The sequence below is a fragment of the Ornithodoros turicata genome, chromosome 8 (assembly GCF_037126465.1).
Source record: "Ornithodoros turicata isolate Travis chromosome 8, ASM3712646v1, whole genome shotgun sequence".
NCBI lineage: Eukaryota > Metazoa > Arthropoda > Arachnida > Ixodida > Argasidae > Ornithodoros > Ornithodoros turicata.
Genome location: NC_088208.1, coordinates 21331247 through 21350953, shown reverse-complemented (window position 1 = coordinate 21350953; position 19707 = coordinate 21331247). Strand labels below are relative to the sequence as shown.

The window sequence follows — 19707 nt, the reverse complement described above, 5'->3', positions numbered from 1 at the left end:
TTCTTGGTGGTTCACTTGCGCTCATGATCACATGACGCACAATTCCGGAAAGGACTGGAGACTACACTGCCGTTGAGTACCGAAAAGAATGAGAAATGGGTACATATCACGTAGACGTTTGCGCCAATGGAACTTTGACCGGCGTTGGCGTCATGCCATGTTATTACCGTCGGCACCGGCATCGACGGTGCCAACAAAAACGAGTAAAAAAATAGCACAAAACCGCAACCTACTGTCATCGCCATCAACAAAAGCAAAATAGACTTCGCGAGAGGCCAACACGCCTTCGCCAACACGCGTTTTCGTGTCCGAAAACAGGTGTGAAGAGGCCCTCACGCCAGTTTCGAAACGGCGTCAGCGTACCGAAAATTACCAGCATCAGCGGCTGCACATGTCTACAGGCTCTTTTTACCCTTTTACAGCGTGCCTACAGCACGTGTCAACCGCAGTAAGCAACGGAAGCCCGCGTGAGGACAACAGAGAGGGGGAAAGTTCCTCCTCCTCCTCTTTTTTCGTGGTGAAGGTGAAAGACACGTGCAGAATGCTTTCGTCGGCCAGAGACTTCGTTAAATAGAGGCGGCCAAACGAATATATTTTGTTAAATCGAGCGCAAAAAATACATTGGCGTCTATGGGAACGCGTACGAGCGACGGAAATCGACGTTCGTTATTGAGAGGTTCAACTGCACACGTAATAGTGCTCGTACACTGATGGTATCTGCCTCTATTCGGAGTGCCTGTTTTAAACCATAATGATGCCTTCTCTTAAAGCAATATGAGTCGACGGTAAAGCAGTGGCAAGAGCGGCAACGACACCTCGCCCCCAGGCAGCCCAGAGGGTCCCTGACAGAGGATGAAGCCCAGCAGCTGACCAACTTTGTTGAGGCTACTGCCTCACTTGTCAGAGCGTATGTCACTTCAGTTCGACATTCCATTCGGTATCTGTTTTTAGACGGGGCCAGGAGTTTTCGTGTTTGACCCTGTTTTCCCATATATATGCCCCCGAATGGGCCCATATAAGCTACTTCGGGTGGCTCGGGTGATACCAAGGTAGTTCAGAAGTAACAATTTCTGAGATTTCTTCTGCCCATTCAAGAAAAACTGGAGGGAGGAAGCAGTTTACTTCCTCTTTACTATCAACGCTTGCTGTGTCTGCTTTTTGGCATTCATAAGTCTAGGTACTTTTATGTTCCTCAGTGTATAAATACAAAATATGACTTAAAAGGGCACAAAAATGCCCACTGCAAGCTCATTTCAAGTTGCTTTAATGGCTGTCTTCATTTTGTAGCTGACGTTATGACTCAAAATTTCCATTTAGTTACGAGGCTACAATCAAAATCGTAACAAACTCATTCTTATCTCGGCACTATCTTGTAACCATCGCTTCTCTTCACACATCAGGAAGTTGCACTGCTGGATATGCATGCGCTACTGCGGAGTGAAAGTGAAATCATGCAGGTCGCTGGCAGCTACTGGAGAGATATGTTTATAATTTGCCACATCAGAACATTCCTCATTAATGTTACCAATAAATGGCAATCAAGATATATATATTCATATGTGTATGAATTTACCAGGAAGTGTAGTACCAGTTATTTACAGTGCAAGAATAACTCCCAGTTTTTACCACCCCCCTCCCTACTTTGGACGAAAACCTTTCACAAAAATTTCTGGCCCTAATTTTAGGAGTGTTTTAGAAGAGAGTTTGAGAAAAAATGGCGTAAATGCAGGCTAGCTGCAGGCTAACAAACACAAACACGAAGGCTTAAAAAGCCTTTTTTGAGCCTTCGTGTTTGTGTTTGTTTACGTGTCTTGCCCATCGCTCAGGCTTGCCTATCATGGAATTTGAGAAACAACACTGAGGAGGGGCTAAGATGTTTATCCTCTGGTCGTGTGACTTTCTTGCTGCAGCATCAAGGTGTCATCCATCTCGCATCCGACGTTGGAACAGGAATTATTCCCCGCAGCATCACAGGCATCGTCAGTGATCGACCGCCTGTTCCCAGGTGGCCGGATGCTTGAAGGGGTGAGTGAACAGCATACGAAAAAGTCAGACCTACACATAATGATCCGTCTTGCAACCTTATACAGTCAAAGTCCTTTACAACGAACTCCAAAGGGCCACGGAAAATATTCGTCGTCAAGGTGACTCCGATAAAAAAGACCGTGCAGCGATATTGCATTTCAAACTGACCGTAATAGTCGAGATGTAATAGTACGAGAGTAGGCTCAGGGAGAAACCTATCACGCACGTGTGAAAAAAACGTCTGCCGCTCCAGCGCCGACCAAAGTCCGAGCGCGGAGTCGTAGGCCCTATTAAGTTTCGCATCAGTTCGACATCATCATCTATGACAACATATTTCTGAGAACGAGTTCGAATACAAACGACGCGGAGGTTTGTTTATGATACGCTTCACGGAGCCGATGACCGGTGTCTTATCAGGGTAGACTTGGGGAGAAACCTATCACGCATCGTGTTAAAACGACCAAAGTCCGGCCACGGAGTCGTAGGCCCCATTAACGGTTATATATTTTGCTATAACTTCTGTTTCAAAAGTACTCCAATCAAATCTTGTGATGTGCCATTAATGAACATGGCATTCAACAACTCCTTCCAAATAATTGTGTCACGCTATTGTTTTTGGAAACAGCATGGGCTGCAGGGACAACAGCCTACACAAGCAACCAATTCAGAAGGGCTTTGCAGGGCAGCATTAAACATTTATTGGATTATTGAAAAAGAAGCAGAACGACAACATTAGTCGTGAACATTCTACACATGACATGACATGGGACAGTTCATCATGCGGGGCTGTGTATGGCAGCACTAATCTAGCCCGTCTAGAGTTTGTGCCATTTCGCAGTTGTTCGTGGTACACTTTGCATGCAGTACATGCGTAATGTATTGTACAAGACATCGTTTGATACTTCTCAGCTTTTAATATCAAAATTTGAATTTCATTACTCATTTCCCATCCATTTTTCGTAGCCTCACGTACGACACCAAATCAACGACCTGGTGGCAACTGTCCGGCAACTCTTCCAGGATACCAAAGTCTTCATCGCAGAAAAGCTGGACGAAGCTGTAAGTTTTTTTTCTGTGAAACTGCATAGCCATAACAAACTTGATTTTACTTTAGTTTCCCAAACGGGGACAAATTTCGTTACATTACTTTCATCAAGCGATGTCATTGCTTTGCATTACATTTTTCCAGATTGCATTACATTTCCCATTTTCCCTAATCAGAGTATGAATTTATGTATAAATAATTCCATTCGCAGATGAGAGCAGTACGCATAGTCTAAATGGGCAACCATAGCAAAAATGGGAAAAGTCTAGCACTCAAGTGAATAAGATAAGTATTTAAAGAGATTGAAATATTCAAATAATATATTTTACTAAGAAAAACAAGCTTTCCGACGGGTGAAGGACGGTCTCTGTCCAAAAGCTTGTTTTTTTAGTAAGATAAATTATTTGGATGTTTCAATCTCTTTAATACTTATCTGGGCAACCATAGATTAGATTCCTTGCAGCATAGACTCCACTTAGACCCCGTCCTGCTTCTTGGTGACCTGGCCAGTGACAAAGGTGACAGGGAAAAACCAGCTTACGGATTTTCCATTGCCTGTGCCAGGCTCAATTCATAACTGCTGGCTTAAAGGCTAAACCGCATGGCACGAAAAGATATCCGAAAATTGCCCGAACCCAAATCGGGACCGAACTTTTTCCGTGACGTCACCGCGTGGTACCGAACTGCAAGCCGAAGTTCGGCCGAAGACTTCTGACCTTAGGGCACGTTAACCACATTGTGCTTAATGTGCCCCATGGTTGGTAATGCCCAATGCCCAATATTGGCAATGCCGGCCCAAGATTGGTCCAATATTGGGCCAATATCGCCAGTATTGGCCCATTATTGGGCCAAGATATTGTGCTGCTTCGGTTGCCTTCCAAACATCCAGCTCACCGAGATAATCCCTGTATTAGAAGTCGCACACACAGCAACAGTCAACCCAATTGTTTTTTTTTTAAGTTTTTTTTTATTCCGTGTTAGCGCCGCGAAGCAGCTGTGGCTATGAGTGGCGTACAGATGTGGAGAGATGGAGAGAGGACAGCAGCAAGGAGTGGGGGATAGGGGGGGTTAGTATGCGTCCTGGGCCGACTTCAAGGGGAACTGCGCCGACATTCGTCTGGAAAGTCTTCGGAACACCCAGGGAAAACCTCAGACAGCATAGCTGGTGGTAGGATTGGAACCCACCACCTCCCAGTCTTCAGCACGACCTTGGTTACCACCAACGAGCGGGACGCCTTAACCCGCTCGGCCATGGCGCTGGTCAACCGGATTGCTACGTCATTGTTGCTATGGTTCTCCTTTCGGTTGAATAGCCATTGGATGCTTGCTACTTTTTCGGTTGGCGTCACTTCCCATTTCGGAGGAGAAATCTGGCTTGGCCAGATCGGGCCGAAATTGGCCTGGAATTCTGTTCTCCGAAAAAAATTCAATCCCGAATTCGGTTTGGAAAGAATTCGGATGCTTTTCAGGCCATGTGGTTCATGCTTTCAATAGTGCCTGGATTTCCCACCCAAGAAATGAGTAATGTAAAGAAAAGAGAAGTATGCATTAGTCAACCAAAATGTAATGGCATTACATTACTGATTACTTGTTACACTTTATTTATTTATTTATTTATTTATAAATACTGTCGGCCCTTTACAAGCCATAAGAGGAGAGATACAATTCACACAGCAAATATTAAGTACGGTAACTACAATGACAACTCAAGTAAAGTCAAAACTAAACCTGCAGTTCCTGCATGCGCCAAAAACACTCACCCATGCAATATAGAAAAGGAGAAACAACAACGGAAGAACAAACAAAAAAGAGAGAGAGAAAAAAAAACGAAAAGCTCATGGATGCACAGTTACGTAAAGCCCTCTAATGCTCTAATAATAACTTTCATTACACTCGTTCGTTCGACACACTTTAATGCATTGCCATTAGGCATTACACCGAGGTGGTATTGCTTTGTAATGCATTACTTCCTGTGCATTAATTACTTTGTACTAATGCATATACTTCCCGTCTCTGGTGGTCAGTTATTCGTCCTGTGTTCTTGGAATACGCAAACGGTATTGTCTCGTATTCTCTTTCTCCCTGACTGTCCCCCCTCTCGTTTTTAATGCAGAAACTGCGACCGGATCTCGAGGACAAGCTCCTCTCCACAGCATCCACTCTGGAGGAGGAACTAAAGAAGTGCTTTGACCTCCAGGGCACGGTTCACTTTCTTACGGGTGAAGATGAGGTATACCTAGCATCTTCTCCTCCTGCTTGTTCCTGTTCCTCCCAAGTGACTGGTTCTAAGCATTATCTTCAAACATTTGATTATAACTGGCTGAAATGAACAGCCAGAAGCATGTGTTTGCTAGCATTGTTGTATCCAGTATTTTGAGTACCTATCAGAATTGCTACCTTTATTGCGTTCAATTTTTGCAATACAGCTGGTGTGAAAGTGGCAGCCTCCTTTTCCATTATGCCCCGTACTGTCACTGCAACGGTGCAGTGTCGTCCTGCTTTGCAGAGTGTTTGTTGGAGTGCAGCCGAATTTTCTCATTCCTTATTGTGTGCCTGTGTTTGCTGCTGCGGTACGTTTTGAATGGCAACATACTTTTGCTTGTGGCGATCTTTGTCTGCTTTTTACAAGGAAACATCTTTTCTTGCAAGGTTTTTCCATGCTTTTTGCACGAACACAAACTCTGCTGCCCTATGCCTGCTATAAATGCACGGAACTTTTCTCATAAAAGGGGATCTGGTGTAAAGGGTTTTGGCAAAATGTCGCATCCAAAGGCACCAATCCGTCGGCAGCATCCGAATTTGTGTGGGTAGGGGTGGAAGTTTCGGCGGAATCGTTCGCGGAAGCGAGTCACTTAGCTCAAAGTCTCTATGTGCCTCTACGAGTATACACACATCATTGAGGCTAGAACAGTAAGCTGCATATTTGGACCTTTGTGTTTTGGGGTTTTATGTTTTTCTTCTTTTTCTCTTTTAACTGGGGAAGGGGGCCGGGGCAAAAAATTGGCTTTTATTCCTGGCGCTCCAAAATAGAATAAAATCCGTGCGTAAGAATAGTCCGTAAAGATAGTAAAAATACGTACACACGAGATGTATATGTTGGAAGTTGTATTTTTGTAAAATACTGCTGTGCAGTGTAGTTTGTAGCTATATTTTGTACACTCCTACTTGGGCCTCCAACGGGCGGCCAGTAGTGTTTATAAAGTAAAAAATAAAAATAAATCGGGTGAAAAGGCAGATTTTTGGGCGATGATTTTTCTTCTTTTTTTTTTTTTTAAGATGGAACTTCTCACATTTCAGATGAACAAGAGCTGCCAAGTGGCTTTGCTGAAACATATTTTTGAGACACGTTAGGTGATATTAAGGAATAAAATAATATAAAATAAATAAAATAATACATATGGAATTAAGACGACAAAACTTAACGGCGCCTGTAACACGCGAGCGCCTGTCAGGGCTGACCTGGTGGTCATTTTTGGAGACTCTGCCCAGGCTGCGATTGAAGGGTACACTTCAGATGCTGCCTATGGATGATGCCGTACGAAAATGCCGTATTGAGAAACTTGAGAAAAAAAAAGGAAAGTCTTCACAAAGGAGAAAAAAAAAACATTCCACACTCGCACACATGCCTACAAACACATGTTGGGAAATGCTCGAGGAAACGTGCGGCAGCTAGCCGATGCAGTCACTTGAGGATCTCACGAGTGCTTTGATTGCCAGACCACCCCACCGGGTTCTCCCTGACAGTGGTCTCCGCGGCGGAGGGGCAAGTTGAACGTCGCACTGTCTGGCATCCTAGCTTCCACGGCGGAACAAGCTGAACTCGGGCTCAGGAGGGGAGAGAGCTCGCTCAGAAAGTTCGTTGTTCGCAGCTTCTCTCTCAGAAGTCCCCTCACTAGGCAGGGGCCCCTCTAGATAGAGATATGATGGACCATGTTTTGCAGTGTTGGGAATACGGAGAGACAAAGTCACTAAAGAGGAGAACCTGTGTGGTCGGTATACCAGGAAAAGGGCCACCCAAAAATATTTCTGAAACAGCAATGTCTTGGCTTTCATGAAATTTACAAGTTGGTTCTGCTGCCTAAGGCATAGGATATGTAGGGTTATTCGTTTTCGGGTTAAACCCGATTTTTCGCGATAGTTCCCCTCCCAAACAAGTTTTCCAGAATTCGGGTAAAACCCGATATCTACCCGAAATCCTTACAGTCCTTCAACTTGCCGTTCTCGGTAAACCGTCGGAAAAGTGAATCGTAATATCAGCAGAGAGAGCTATATGTGACAACCTACCCTAGTAGCACATATTGTGGCCTCGATGTTGCAGCAATGTTGCGAATGTTGTCCAATGTGGGGCAACGTTTATCAACATTTCACAACGTTCCTGCAACATTATCAAAAGTGGACCAACATTACTTGACATTCAGCAATGTTCAAGCAACATGGCAGGGCAACGTTTAAGCAACGTTGCGGCCGGACGTTCCTGCAGCATTGTCAGAAATGGACCAACGTTAGTTGACGCTCACCAATGTTCATGCAACATTGCAGAGCAACGTTGGAGCAACATTGTGAATCTTACGTTTCGTGAACGTTGTGTATTGACTTTCCAGCAACATAACACTGCGTATATTTGTCCTCCTTTTATGATCCCCTCCTGCAGGAGTCAAAGACGAGCTTTTGTGGAGCTCGGGCAAGTGTTTGAATACGACAGTCATTAACTGCCCCAGTTCCGAGCGGAAATCTAAAGATTCTTGTTTTTCGTCCCAGTGTCACAGCAGTGGCTTGTTTCGTATGCCTTTCGTTGCACCCGAAAATTCCCCGGTGACACATCAAACAGAGGTCGTAGCGCGCGATTTCTCCCCGAATTCTCGCGGGTGAATAGCACCCGATTTTTCCCTCCCGATTTTGAAAAATCATAAAACCTGAAAACGAAGAACCCTAAGGATATGCTATGCTTTTAGGAGAGAGCTTCACCACAAAAGGTGTACGGCTTTTTGTGACACTTACGCAGCTACGTTATATGTCACAAAAAGGCGTACACATTGTGCTTTCCACAAATCGGGAGTGATCCCAGCGAGGGGAGCATACCATGGAAGAATGTCTCAGTGATGTTCTACTGTATTGCCATACCGTTGATGTTCTACTGTGTCAACATCCTCTCTATATAAAGTCTTATAAAGCTACGTGCGTACACATATGCATATTCGTAACACTTCTCACTGGTCCAACTTACCAAGTCTGCTACATGGTCATCCTAAAAGCTGTTAATGTCAAAGAATTCACTAAATTTAGTGACTTTGTTTCTCATTTCCCATTGCAGAATTGCAGGAAATGTTGGTTGTACGTTTCACCAGTACGGCAGGAATTCACGCAACTTGTTTTCTTTCTTGCCAGAACATAAAGTTGCCGGTTATATCAGTTGTAGAAACTGGCACTATCACATATGTGCCTGGCTGTCACACAACAGACACTGACATACGAAGTATTATGGGCAGAACCTTGCATTTATGTACATCCTGTACCTGGACATTCTGACGCGCACTTACGTACCTGCTCCACATCCAATCAATGTAGGGTCCGGAGCCTATTAGGTCCGGAGTGCATCACACAAAACTGTCAAGAAAGATCGACATCCCTTCTCAATAGCTAATGAACAGCACCTCTCCCGCCTTCCACTCTGGAATATACATGCACAGTTTTATTCTACCCTTACAAATTTATTAGAGGCAGCGAGGGAAAATGTTAAAATTATGAACTTATCTGATGACACAAGAAACTAAGATCCTATGTTGTGTTTCAGTCTTGAAGCTTCAAACAACACAAACATCTCAGCAGCAGTGTGTTGATGGTACCTGAAACATGCAGAAAACTACATGTATGATTAGGGCCTGACTTTTAAGGGATTATACCCGATTATGCCTGATATTTACCTCCCGATTCAAATCGGGGGAAAAAACAGGGTTTAACCCTGTATTTCCCCGAAAACTACTAACACAGAATTTTGGAAACTGTGTTGTAAATGCATAAATATGCTCATACAAACTGTCAAAACAGAGACCCTGCTGCCTCTTACGTGCATGGACTAAATATTGATACTCTGTGTCTACTGGTATATAGTGTAATATGCCGAGTAAACCAAAGGTTTACGCCTGATCCAATCCAATTCAACCAGAATTGGGTTGAATCGGGTTCAGTTCAACCCGATTACACCTGAATTAGTGAAGCAAGGTAAAATTCGATATTTACCCCCCGATTTCGCTGGAAAACATAACCCGAAAAAGTCAGGCCCTATGTAGGATGTATGGTACAAAGAGCTATGTACTATGGCTAGACCCTTGTGTGTTCAGGCTTCTTTCTTTCTTTTTTTTTTTTTTTTTCATAATCGGGGGGGGGGGGGGGTAGAAATAGCACTCTATTTCAGGAGCCATGACTTGGGCAGTATCGAGAAAGAGGAAATTTCCACTGGAAAATAAATAAGTTAAAAAACACGTGCTTCTCACATTTCAGATTAACACAATGTGCGAAGCAGCAGTGCTGCCCATATGGATGGCTGAATCTGCACTCTGGCAACGTCTGTTCTTAGGGTTTTACGCAAAGTGACAGTGATACAAATCGGGGGGGTTAAAACGGATTTTACTCTGAAACACAAGGCTCTAACTGCAGAACACAACGGGTGTTGCACGCTCACCTGCAGGTGTAAAAGCTGCATCAACTGTTACGAAGTGTGCTGGCCATTGTAACACACCTTGAAAGCGTAAGAAATTGTCGCAAAATTATTTGACAGTTGTGTTAAAAGTGTGGAGAGCTTTCAACATGCCATTCTTCATAAAAAGTGATGAATTTGCACCTTGAAGGAGTTTTACGTACTGTGGATCTGGAGGATGCTCTTGAAAGGTACATGACAATTATCACTGACATGGTACACATGCATTATCACTTCACATGCACATGCGGTTTGCTCATGCCACTCAGTGATGCACGTATCATACACCATGCATACCTTCTTTCCCTGTCTTGTTTTTTAGCATGTGCATGCAATGTGTTTGGCAGCATGGATTTGTCGGCATGCAAACAGTGTAATTAGGGCCCTGTATTTTAGGGTAAAACCCGAAAAACCCCCAAAACGGGAATATCTGAAGATTCAATTAGGCCACACATGCAACACATCCCACTCAGCACAGTCGTTGGGCATCTCGTGTTCATACCAAATGCGAGATGCGTGTTTTCTTTTTTTTTTTTTTTTTTTTCGCCCGAAATTCTGTGTTTTCTCGTGATATGACCTGATTTCACATGTTGTATATCTCCCAGGATAAGACCCGCTTTTTACCCCCGATTTTGAAAAAATATAAAACCCGAAAACACAGGGCCCTAAGCGAAATCTTGCAAGCTGAAGACTAAGACAGGCATGTCATCAATGCCTCCGCCTTGTAGTAATATAGATGGTGTAGCAATGTAGTAATGTACCTGCCTAGGTCAGTTGCTCTCACAAAATAGTACATGGCCACATGTGTGCGGTAAGAAGGACTTGGGGACCCAAGATCCCTTTTACCATATACATCTGTGATCTAGGGCAGTCTTTGTTGTCAATGCGCCATTAAAACTCCAATCATCATCATCATCAGATCTAGGGCCTGCAGCAGCTGTCAAGCTGTCAAGGTCGAGCATGAATGTAATTAGGAGTACATATTCTTTCTTCGTACACATATTGTTCTTCCGAGTTAACATGCTTTCATGAAACTTCATGATGAGGGCAAGGATTGGGTTTCATGTTGACTATAACATGGCCACATGTATTATAGGCCAAAGTTGTGTACCAGCTGAAAAGCTTGAGAACCATTGATCTAGGCTGTAACGAGGCTTAAAATGAAGCATTGTCGCTTGTCGTTCTATTTATGTTTTGCGAAACCGCCTTCCATAAAGCTTCCCTTAAAAAATGCACTCAGAGCTTTGCTCGATGCCTAGTATACCACAATGTCTTGTTACGTAACAACGAAAAATCTGTTTAAAGCTGTCATCAGTCATTTGTACCGTATCTCAACACGCTCAGCAGCAACAAGAACAAAAGGGACTGAAAGGAATATTCAAGCTCAAGTTTATGCGCAAATCGACGTCGTCGAGCCCTGCGTCTCAACCGCCACCGCTGAAGACCGAACACTCCTTGTCCATTAGCAGTGGAACTGCGGAAGAAGGAGGAGGAGCTGGACTCAGCCCTTCCCTTCAGAACCTCGACTCCTCACCTTGCAAAGGTTCACACTGTGGGACGCCCACAGATTCGCCGCAAAAGAAGATTTCTTGCGCGGAGGAGGAGGTTCATCATTGGTCCGCGGAAGAGGTCGGAATGTGGCTGGCCAAGATGCAGCTCAAGGAATACCAGGAGAACTTTATGCAGCACGACATCCAAGGGGCAGAGTTGCTGAGCCTCGAAAGGCGAGATCTCAAGGTGAGCAGTAGTGTTATTAAAGGGGTACTAAAAAATTTCTCCTTGTGGTATGAACGATGCCGTTACCTTGACAGAGACACAAAAGGAATTTGGATTTATCGATCTCGTTGTTTGTGATTTATGCTCGAACAAAAAAAAACACAATTTATGCTTTTTTCGTCTCTCCTTCTGGGCGGCGATGCGTAGTGGCCTGTCATTGGTCTCCTCAAACGATTTGCCCAATCATCGCGGGAGATTGTTTGGGGAGACCAATGGGAGAACGCTCCACATTTTCATGCTTCTTGAGAAGGAGAAAAGAGGGAAAGCACAAACTGCAGGCAACTGAAGCAGTTGGATTTTTTTAATGTTCCCATTTTTTCTGTAACCTCCAAAAACAAAATTTTTCACAAAAAACTTCAGTAAACTCCCCCTGATGTTTGCCAAATGAAAACTCCGAAAGGTATGAACCCTATTCAAGACCTGTAAAAGTAATCACAGATGAAAAAAAAAGAAAAGACTTTTCTGTCACCGCTTTTATTTTTGAGCAGTGGAAAACTGCTTGCAAAGTGCAAAAAAATTTGAAGTACTGAGGAGAATCGCAAGCCTCACCTCCTTTTTAGGAGTATAGTAGCAGCGAGATGGAAATACGTTTTTGGGCACAAATACCTACATTATCCTGTTCTTATCAATGTTCTTATCAATGTTCTTATCAATGTTCTTATCAATGTTCTTATCAATGTTCTTATCAATGTCCTTATCAATGTCCTTATCAATGTCCTTATCAATGTCCTTATCAATGTCCTTATCAATGTCCTTATCCCAGGAACTTGGTGTCACGAAGGTGGGCCACATCAAGCGGATCTTGCAGGGAGTTGCCAACATCAAGTCTGCAACGTCCATCACAAAGAAATGAGTCTCTTTGCTAGTTACTTGAAAAACCACCAGATCTCGTTCAGTATCTTGTGCGCATTCCTTGGTACCGCGAGCCCGCAGCACGATCTACGACTTGTTGAGCAAGGAGCGGATATGGCTCGAACTTCAGCATGGCGAAATCCGTCAAAAAAATCCGTAAAGAGAAACGCCGTAGCCCCTTTTTAACGGATACGAATGCATGTAGCCACATTAGCTGTCCCGTTATAGTGGTCCACTTACAAGTCTGTAGTGTTTGACAATCCATCATCCTTCCTTTGACGTTCCTACGGCACTTTTTACGTAGAGTTCACCCAGTTTTCCTATGCATTCCACGACTGATATAGTATAAGTAGCAATATTTTGATGGGACAACAGTATGTCGTCGACTTATACAGCACTCGCTTTGGCTCGTAGTCCGTTAGATAGTCTCGGAGATCACCGTCTCCCGCGGTTTCCACAAACTTTTTGGAGTCTGGACACCCACCCTGTGATAGTTCTTTTTCACACCCTTTAATGTGCACATGCATCTTAAAGGGGCATTAAAGTGTGAAAATTTCTTTCTTAAGGAATGAAAGATGATGTTGCCTTGACACAAACTTAAAAGGAACAGAATTTAGTGCCCCTTTAAGTGCAGCTATAGTGCATTCACATTCTCCACTGTGTGCTTCAAAGCTCTGATGCAAATGCAGCGCGCTCACTGTTCTTTGTCTTTCTGACTGCAATATTACCGTGCTTCTTAATACCGCTAGCACGCAGAGCCCAAATCATTGCTGCATCGTAGGAACGTACGACTTTTGTAATGCTAGTACTCGCGGCAACCACTATACTGGGTGCGTCACGTAAGACTGACCAGAATTTTATTAAATTTGCGATTATTTTTTTTTTCCACAAAAGTCGTTGAATGTACCTATTCCCGATGGGGCCTACTCGAAGGTGGTGGTGTATCGGTAATTAGTGCAGCCGTTAACTAACTTTCATAATTCATCTTCATAATTTGTGAAAGTAGGTTGACTGCGTAATTGCAAAGTTGTAGCGCACAGCGTGAGGAGTCTACCCCGCAAGAATGGAAACTGCAGCACTTTTCTGTGCTGTAGTAAAAAATATGCAAAAATGCAATATCTTCGAGCGCCGCGCAGCTTTTGCTGCCACTTTCTCCTCTCCCCACCTCAGTGTCACCCTTTCTCAACTGACATCAGGCTGTCCCTCAAAGCATGGAACCACCCCACTTTGTGCCCAGGAGTGAGAGTGAAGGGGAATAGCGATGCCGTTTCTGGAGCCAACGTTATCACCAAAATGCCGCCTTTGATTTTGTTCACACCATTATATGGTTTAATCTGCTCAACCCCCCCCTCCCCCTTGCAAGACACAGTTCACGATTTCATCTGATAAATGTCACGCAATAAAATTGCCAGTCCATATCTGCCAAAAACCATGCAGATAACAAAAATAAAATCACTGATTCCGCTGCTCAATAAGTGTGTAAAATCTAACAGGTTTTAACAAAACAAAAATAACTGTATCGGCCAGAACGCTAGGAAGCAGGCGTGCCCCCATGTTTTGAGGAACAGCCTGATGTCAGTTGAGAAAGGGTGACAGCGAGAGAGCGATAGGAAAATGCGGTCGCAGAACTTGTGCAACGCTCAAAAATATGGTGCATTTTCGCGTATTTTTTACTAGGGCAGAGAAAAGTGCTGCGGTTTCGATTCTAGCAGACTAGATTCCTCAGGGTTGTTCTCTACAACTCTGCAATTGTGCCGTCAACCTACTTCCAGTAATTATGGAGATCAATTATGAAAGTTTGTTGACGGCTGCACTAATTACTGATGCAGCACCACCTTTGGGTAGGCCCCATCGGGAATAGATATATATTCAACGACTTTTCCGAAAGAAAGACACATCGCGAATTTAATAAAATTCTGGTCAGTCTTGCATGACACGCCCTGTATAATACTATATAGTGACTATAGCAGCAACAATACTCTGAGTAGTTGTAGTAGTTATTGCTACGTGGCCCTGTTACATATTAGTTGAATCTTTCTCCAGTTCACTGATCCCCCAAAAAATGCATTCCACCTGGAAAGTGCCATGCACAAAAATTGATTGAATAGCTCAACGTGAATGCAGAGTGAATGATTCAGCCAATTCATGCTGAAATTTAATATACCTTCATGAGGATGATATTCCTGTCGTTAGTGAGGGAGTACAGAGGCATCTTATGTCTTGTGTACAGTACAAGCTGAGGGTTCCTATGAAACTCATATCATCTCACATGCAGGTTGCCACATTTTGAATAAATACCTCACTGTAGTAGTATTGGCCCCGTAAAACGTTTAGCCCGCAAAAGAGACACTGTCACGTAGGGTCTCAGCACCAGTACGACAAACTGGCAGATGTTGACACTGTCATCCGGAATTATTTACTTGCCATGTTATGTTTGTTCTAAGCAGAAGAATCTGAGAGTCATTTGTGTCTCAGGTTTAAACCTGGTAGAACCAGTTTCTACCATTAAAAACGATAAAAGCCCCGTGCAGGGACTACACTAAGAGAAGACGCAGACAATTCTTAACTTTACTGTTCAGTTTTTACTACCGCTCTGAGCAAAAACCAGACATGCCAAGGCACAAATTCAGCCACCTGTACAGACGGCGGGTGAACTTCAAACACTTTGCTCTCGGTGCTGCCTGTCACCATCTCTCATATGATTTTCTTTTCCACATGAAAATCTTCTCTTTCACACAACATCGTCAGGTTTTGCCCCCGGTTTTACAGCCTCAAACATAAAATCAAACTTTTACGATTTGCAAAAAAAAAAAAAAGATTGATGAAAACCTGAAAACACAAATATCTGTTCATAGGTGACTGCCCACATGATCGTGTCCCCGTGTAACAGGCGTCATTGTAGACAGGGAAGTGCATGATTCATGTATCCAGTCTGGCCACATTTTTTAACGTGGGTTGAGTTTCCAAAGATTAAGTACAAATTCGTTTTAGCTGCTTATGTCGATAATGGGAGATACCACATCCTATGTGGTATGTGAGGCATTATGTGTGGTATGTGTGGTATTATGTGAGGCACTACTGCCTATAGAGAATGTTGTGCCCGTCTTACCTGCGACCCTTAAGTGGAAAGCGAGCCGTACAGTGTTGTGAAAGCGACTGTCACAAAGTGCGTTGGGAAGAAACACCCGGAGACATTATTTGGGGACCACCCCCAAGCACTTTGTGGTTTGAACTTTAAATTGGACCAGAAGTTGCACTGTAGACAATGTATACTTGCACTGTTAACAATGTTCCTCATGCGCTGTCATCACAGGGCAGTTCCGACCCCCGAAGTAAGGGCCAATTATGTTTGGTTAACAGATTGCCATGTGTGAAACTGATCTCTCTGGTATTGGTGCATTTATCTCCCCTGGCATTACTCTACTCGCTACACAAATAATATTGTATTTGCTCTCATAACTTATACGTGCCCACTTGGGTTCCACCGAGTGTTTGTGTTTTTCCCCACCCCCCACTTATTTTACACACCAACTTTAGCGAGAGCCAGTTTTTTTCATCACGTAATTAACGCAGCCCCTCTATGGTGCTATGTCCTCGGGCAAAAAGGTGTGTTAGCTACGCTAGTAAATATGGTAATACGTACTCGCTGGAGTACCGCAACACTTCTTTTGACTAGCCGGTGGGATAGGTTCCCCCCCTCATGGAGTATAATCCAGGATACCGAAGATGCTTCATTTTGACGTACAAAGCTGTATGGCATTTAGTAAGCGAGCATATAACATGCACATGTGCTGGCATTCCAAACTACCGTAGCATTAGGAACGTGTGAAGTGCCTTCTTTGGAATTCGGTGCTTGGCTTGCTTTGTATGTTGCAACAACATACCAACATAAACACTTTCTGGGATATACTTTTTTTTTCTCCCTCTCCTTTGTTTTAGTTGATTGTGTTCCTGATATTGTAGAACCAGTCCAACACTTCACTTCTTTTCTTTTTCTTCAAAACCTTGTCTTCTGTATGTTTCTATGTGTATGTTATAATTGCGTTTCTACTAATGCTGAATTACGATTTAAAGCCTTCGGGAGCAAAGCCTCTGCGACAGTTAGTGCTAAGATGCTATATGTCACATAACCTGTCGCTTCGATACATCTTGTTTACGTTTACCTTTCACGAATTCCACTGGGATGACAGCACATTACACTTTGAAAGCTCTTCATAGCTTTGAATCATTTTGAATGCCTATGCACATATGTATAATATCTCATCATACCTTATGTATAAAACTCAATTCACGTCACATTTATATTCCTGGTGCTCATAAACGTGGGCACAATTTACATTTAGATGATCCTATGAGTTCTACCCGATTAATCCTATGCAAACCACCGCACCTTTGGTATATGAGCCCTGAAAAAAAAAAGAAACTGCAGTCCTTCTCCAAGGGTTATTAAATGTGTGTTTTTTTTCCAATAGTAGTTGAATTTCAACACAGCTCGGAACCTTGCAGATTGACATTGCGTGCCAAATCTCTTTCTCTCCCTCTTTCGCTGTGCGAGCTGGCCTTCACGTTTTTGCCTCTTCCGCAGAGGCCATTTCACTTGACTTTCAAGAAGAACAAAATGTGTGCTTACTTTTCCTTCCTTGTGTCTAACACAGACCATAGAAACTGTTACCCTTTCTGACTTTCGACAGCTCACCATTAACAACCTTTATGCAAACGAACCTGCACCTTGACCAGATCACGTACAAGACTAAACGCATGTCATAATTCCACTTTGAAATGCAAGTTGTAGGTTGGATACTCTTAGAAACGTGCTTTTGCGCAGACAAGGGTGATGGCAATACTGCTGTCTAGTAGTACACATCATGAGGCTTCATGAGCCGTTTAATTTACGTATGGCAGTTTGTGTGCTCGAATAGCCATTTTTAAAGCTCTCCTGTGCTTATGAAGTTGGGGGCGACACTGTGGTGGGATGCTCATAAACCCCACTTTGCTTTATCTGTTAACAAGTAGCAGAGTTGTTCAGATGTGGCCTTTAACAGCAGAGAGTGGCTGGCAAAAGATAAAGATCAGGAACCATGCCTACGTGTACATCGTATAAGTGTACTCGGTTAATACCTGCTTGGTCATCATTGCAGTAGTGTGTGAAAAAGGTATCGAAAGAACATGCTTGGTGCCCACCGAACTACTGATACGCGAATGCCTAATCATAATATTAATTTGTGCTTGAGAATGACCACTTGCCGAACTTTGTGGAAGCTGGCACGGACTCTTGGAATCCTCAGACTGTGAGCCACCGACATTTCAAACAGGAAACTCTTCCACTGCCGGGCCCAGCAGAGCGGCAGCCTCGTGTTCTAAATGTCGACGGCTCCCGATCTTAAGTCTCTCCCATCCACGCAAGCCAATTAATGACATTGACGGTAATTGATATGCAGAATGCCAGACAACCCTTGCTGTGGGTAAAACAAATTAATTAATATAGGCATGGCCAACGTTACCGTATTATCCTCGTTGCCCCGTAGGTGTACGTGCACAATTTCACATCACTTCATGTAATGTCATCGATCCATATACCTGCAATCTCATATGTTGTCTACCAGCATTCTGGCTGGAGGCCTCCTGCTGGCAGGAAGCCGTACCACGAGAGTATAATCTCAGCGTTTTGTGTACACGCATGTCTCGAGATAGACGTGTCGAGCACACGTTCCCAACACTTGGACCACCCACCGTTTTCGAACTGTTCCGCACGTTGTTCTGTCTCTGCGTATGTTGCACATGTGAAAACCCTCTACAGTTTTCACGTGCCACCAAAGAGTGTGCCCTTCTCTTTTGCGAGGTGTATAGTCAGTACTTATTTTTCGCAGAAAAGTTTGACAGCGAGCATATCTTTCTCACCTGCTTCGTGGACCTGCAGTTCTGCTTTTACCACTGCAGGAGGCTCCCATTTTTTGTAATGTACAAGCACTTTCAAAATGCACTTCCCCTGCTGGACATAATTGTCTTACGCGATGGGCCTCCAGAACAAAGCCACAGCAAACATAGTCTGCACAGCAGGGAGAATGTGTGTGTGTCGCATGTTTATACTGGCTAACTCGGCGTGAACCAGTTTTACAGTAAAGGGTCTTTTTCCCCTGAACATTTTCATACTGTTCCTCGACGACATGGATATAGCAAATTACTCCCGTGAAAGAGAATGTAAATACGGACCACCGTGCCTGCAAAGAAAGGAGTAAAAACATTATTGCCTTTTGCACGCAGAATGTCGTTCACTTCAAACTGGTGGTACACTGCATTGAACAGTGTTTGTCTTGCAGCGTTTAGACCGAAATGAGTTGATGTAGCACATTTTTGTGTGCACCGTTATGGCCGGATCACAGAGACAGCAGCAGCACATACGTTATGTCATACTTTGGCACGTTTTGCACATCAATTGTATACTGTGACCTTTGAGAAATTTATATACATGTATATGAATGTATGTATGTATGTATATATATTTACAAATTGGCTTTTACTTCTGAGTGGCAATAAAGAATGTGCTTGAATTGAACTATTGTACGCATGCCTATCTCTTCCCACGAAAAATAGATTTGACATAAGATTTGAGAGCTCGTGAGATATTGATGATTAATTTAATATTAATAATACTAATTGGGGGTCTACGTCGCGAGGTAACTGAGATCATGAGCGGCGCCACAGCGGTCGGTCTGTGGGATTAATTTAAGCCCCTATGTGTTGCACTGCATTCCATGATCACAAGTAAAAATTTATTTACGTGATGATAGGCTGCTTCCTCTAGTGATGACGTCAGAGAACAGCGAACTTCAAACGACTTTAAACATGTTTCTAGGTAGAGCCCCTAGATTTCCTCGAATTGGTGAAATTTAGCCAAATAGACGACTTCAGAAAATCCCAGAGTGCTTAGCGCCGCATTGAACTGTGGGATGCTTACTAATACGAAAGAAACGGGTGGCCTCCAAACTGTTTCGATTTCTCCCCTACCGGTCTATTGTCCATGACGTGTCATGGTCAGCGAAAGAGAAATGTGAAGGATTATTCTTCGTTCCCCCATTCAGTAAGCGCCCAGGAAGGAATGCGTGTGCAAGGAGCACTGGGATTTTCTGAAGCCTTCTATTGGTTCTCTAGAGCACGTGACCTCTCCCGGTGCGGCTGCGCGCGTGAGGCAGCAGCTTCTAGAGCCATGTTTAGGGACCCGCTCCCATGGCCTAGCGACGTCGATGGCGGCATTCCACGCCGAGATTTGGAGGTGACCCGGGTTCGAATCCGGGCGCCGGCTGTGCTGTCGGGGTGT

General features: G+C 43.8%; 1 protein-coding gene across 1 annotated transcript in view; it reads left to right on the top strand.

Moving 5' to 3' along the window:
- LOC135366664 (diacylglycerol kinase eta-like) overlaps positions 1-18945 on the top strand; it is a 120693-nt gene extending 101748 nt beyond the window's left edge. The window contains exons 25-30 of the mRNA XM_064599469.1: positions 771-907; positions 1911-2025; positions 2989-3084; positions 5184-5300; positions 11109-11501; positions 12304-18945. Of these exons, the coding sequence (XP_064455539.1) occupies positions 771-907; positions 1911-2025; positions 2989-3084; positions 5184-5300; positions 11109-11501; positions 12304-12393 (948 nt within the window). The 3' untranslated portion in view covers positions 12394-18945. The remainder of the gene's footprint in view (positions 1-770; positions 908-1910; positions 2026-2988; positions 3085-5183; positions 5301-11108; positions 11502-12303) is intronic.
- The last annotated feature ends 762 nt before the right edge of the window (positions 18946-19707 follow it).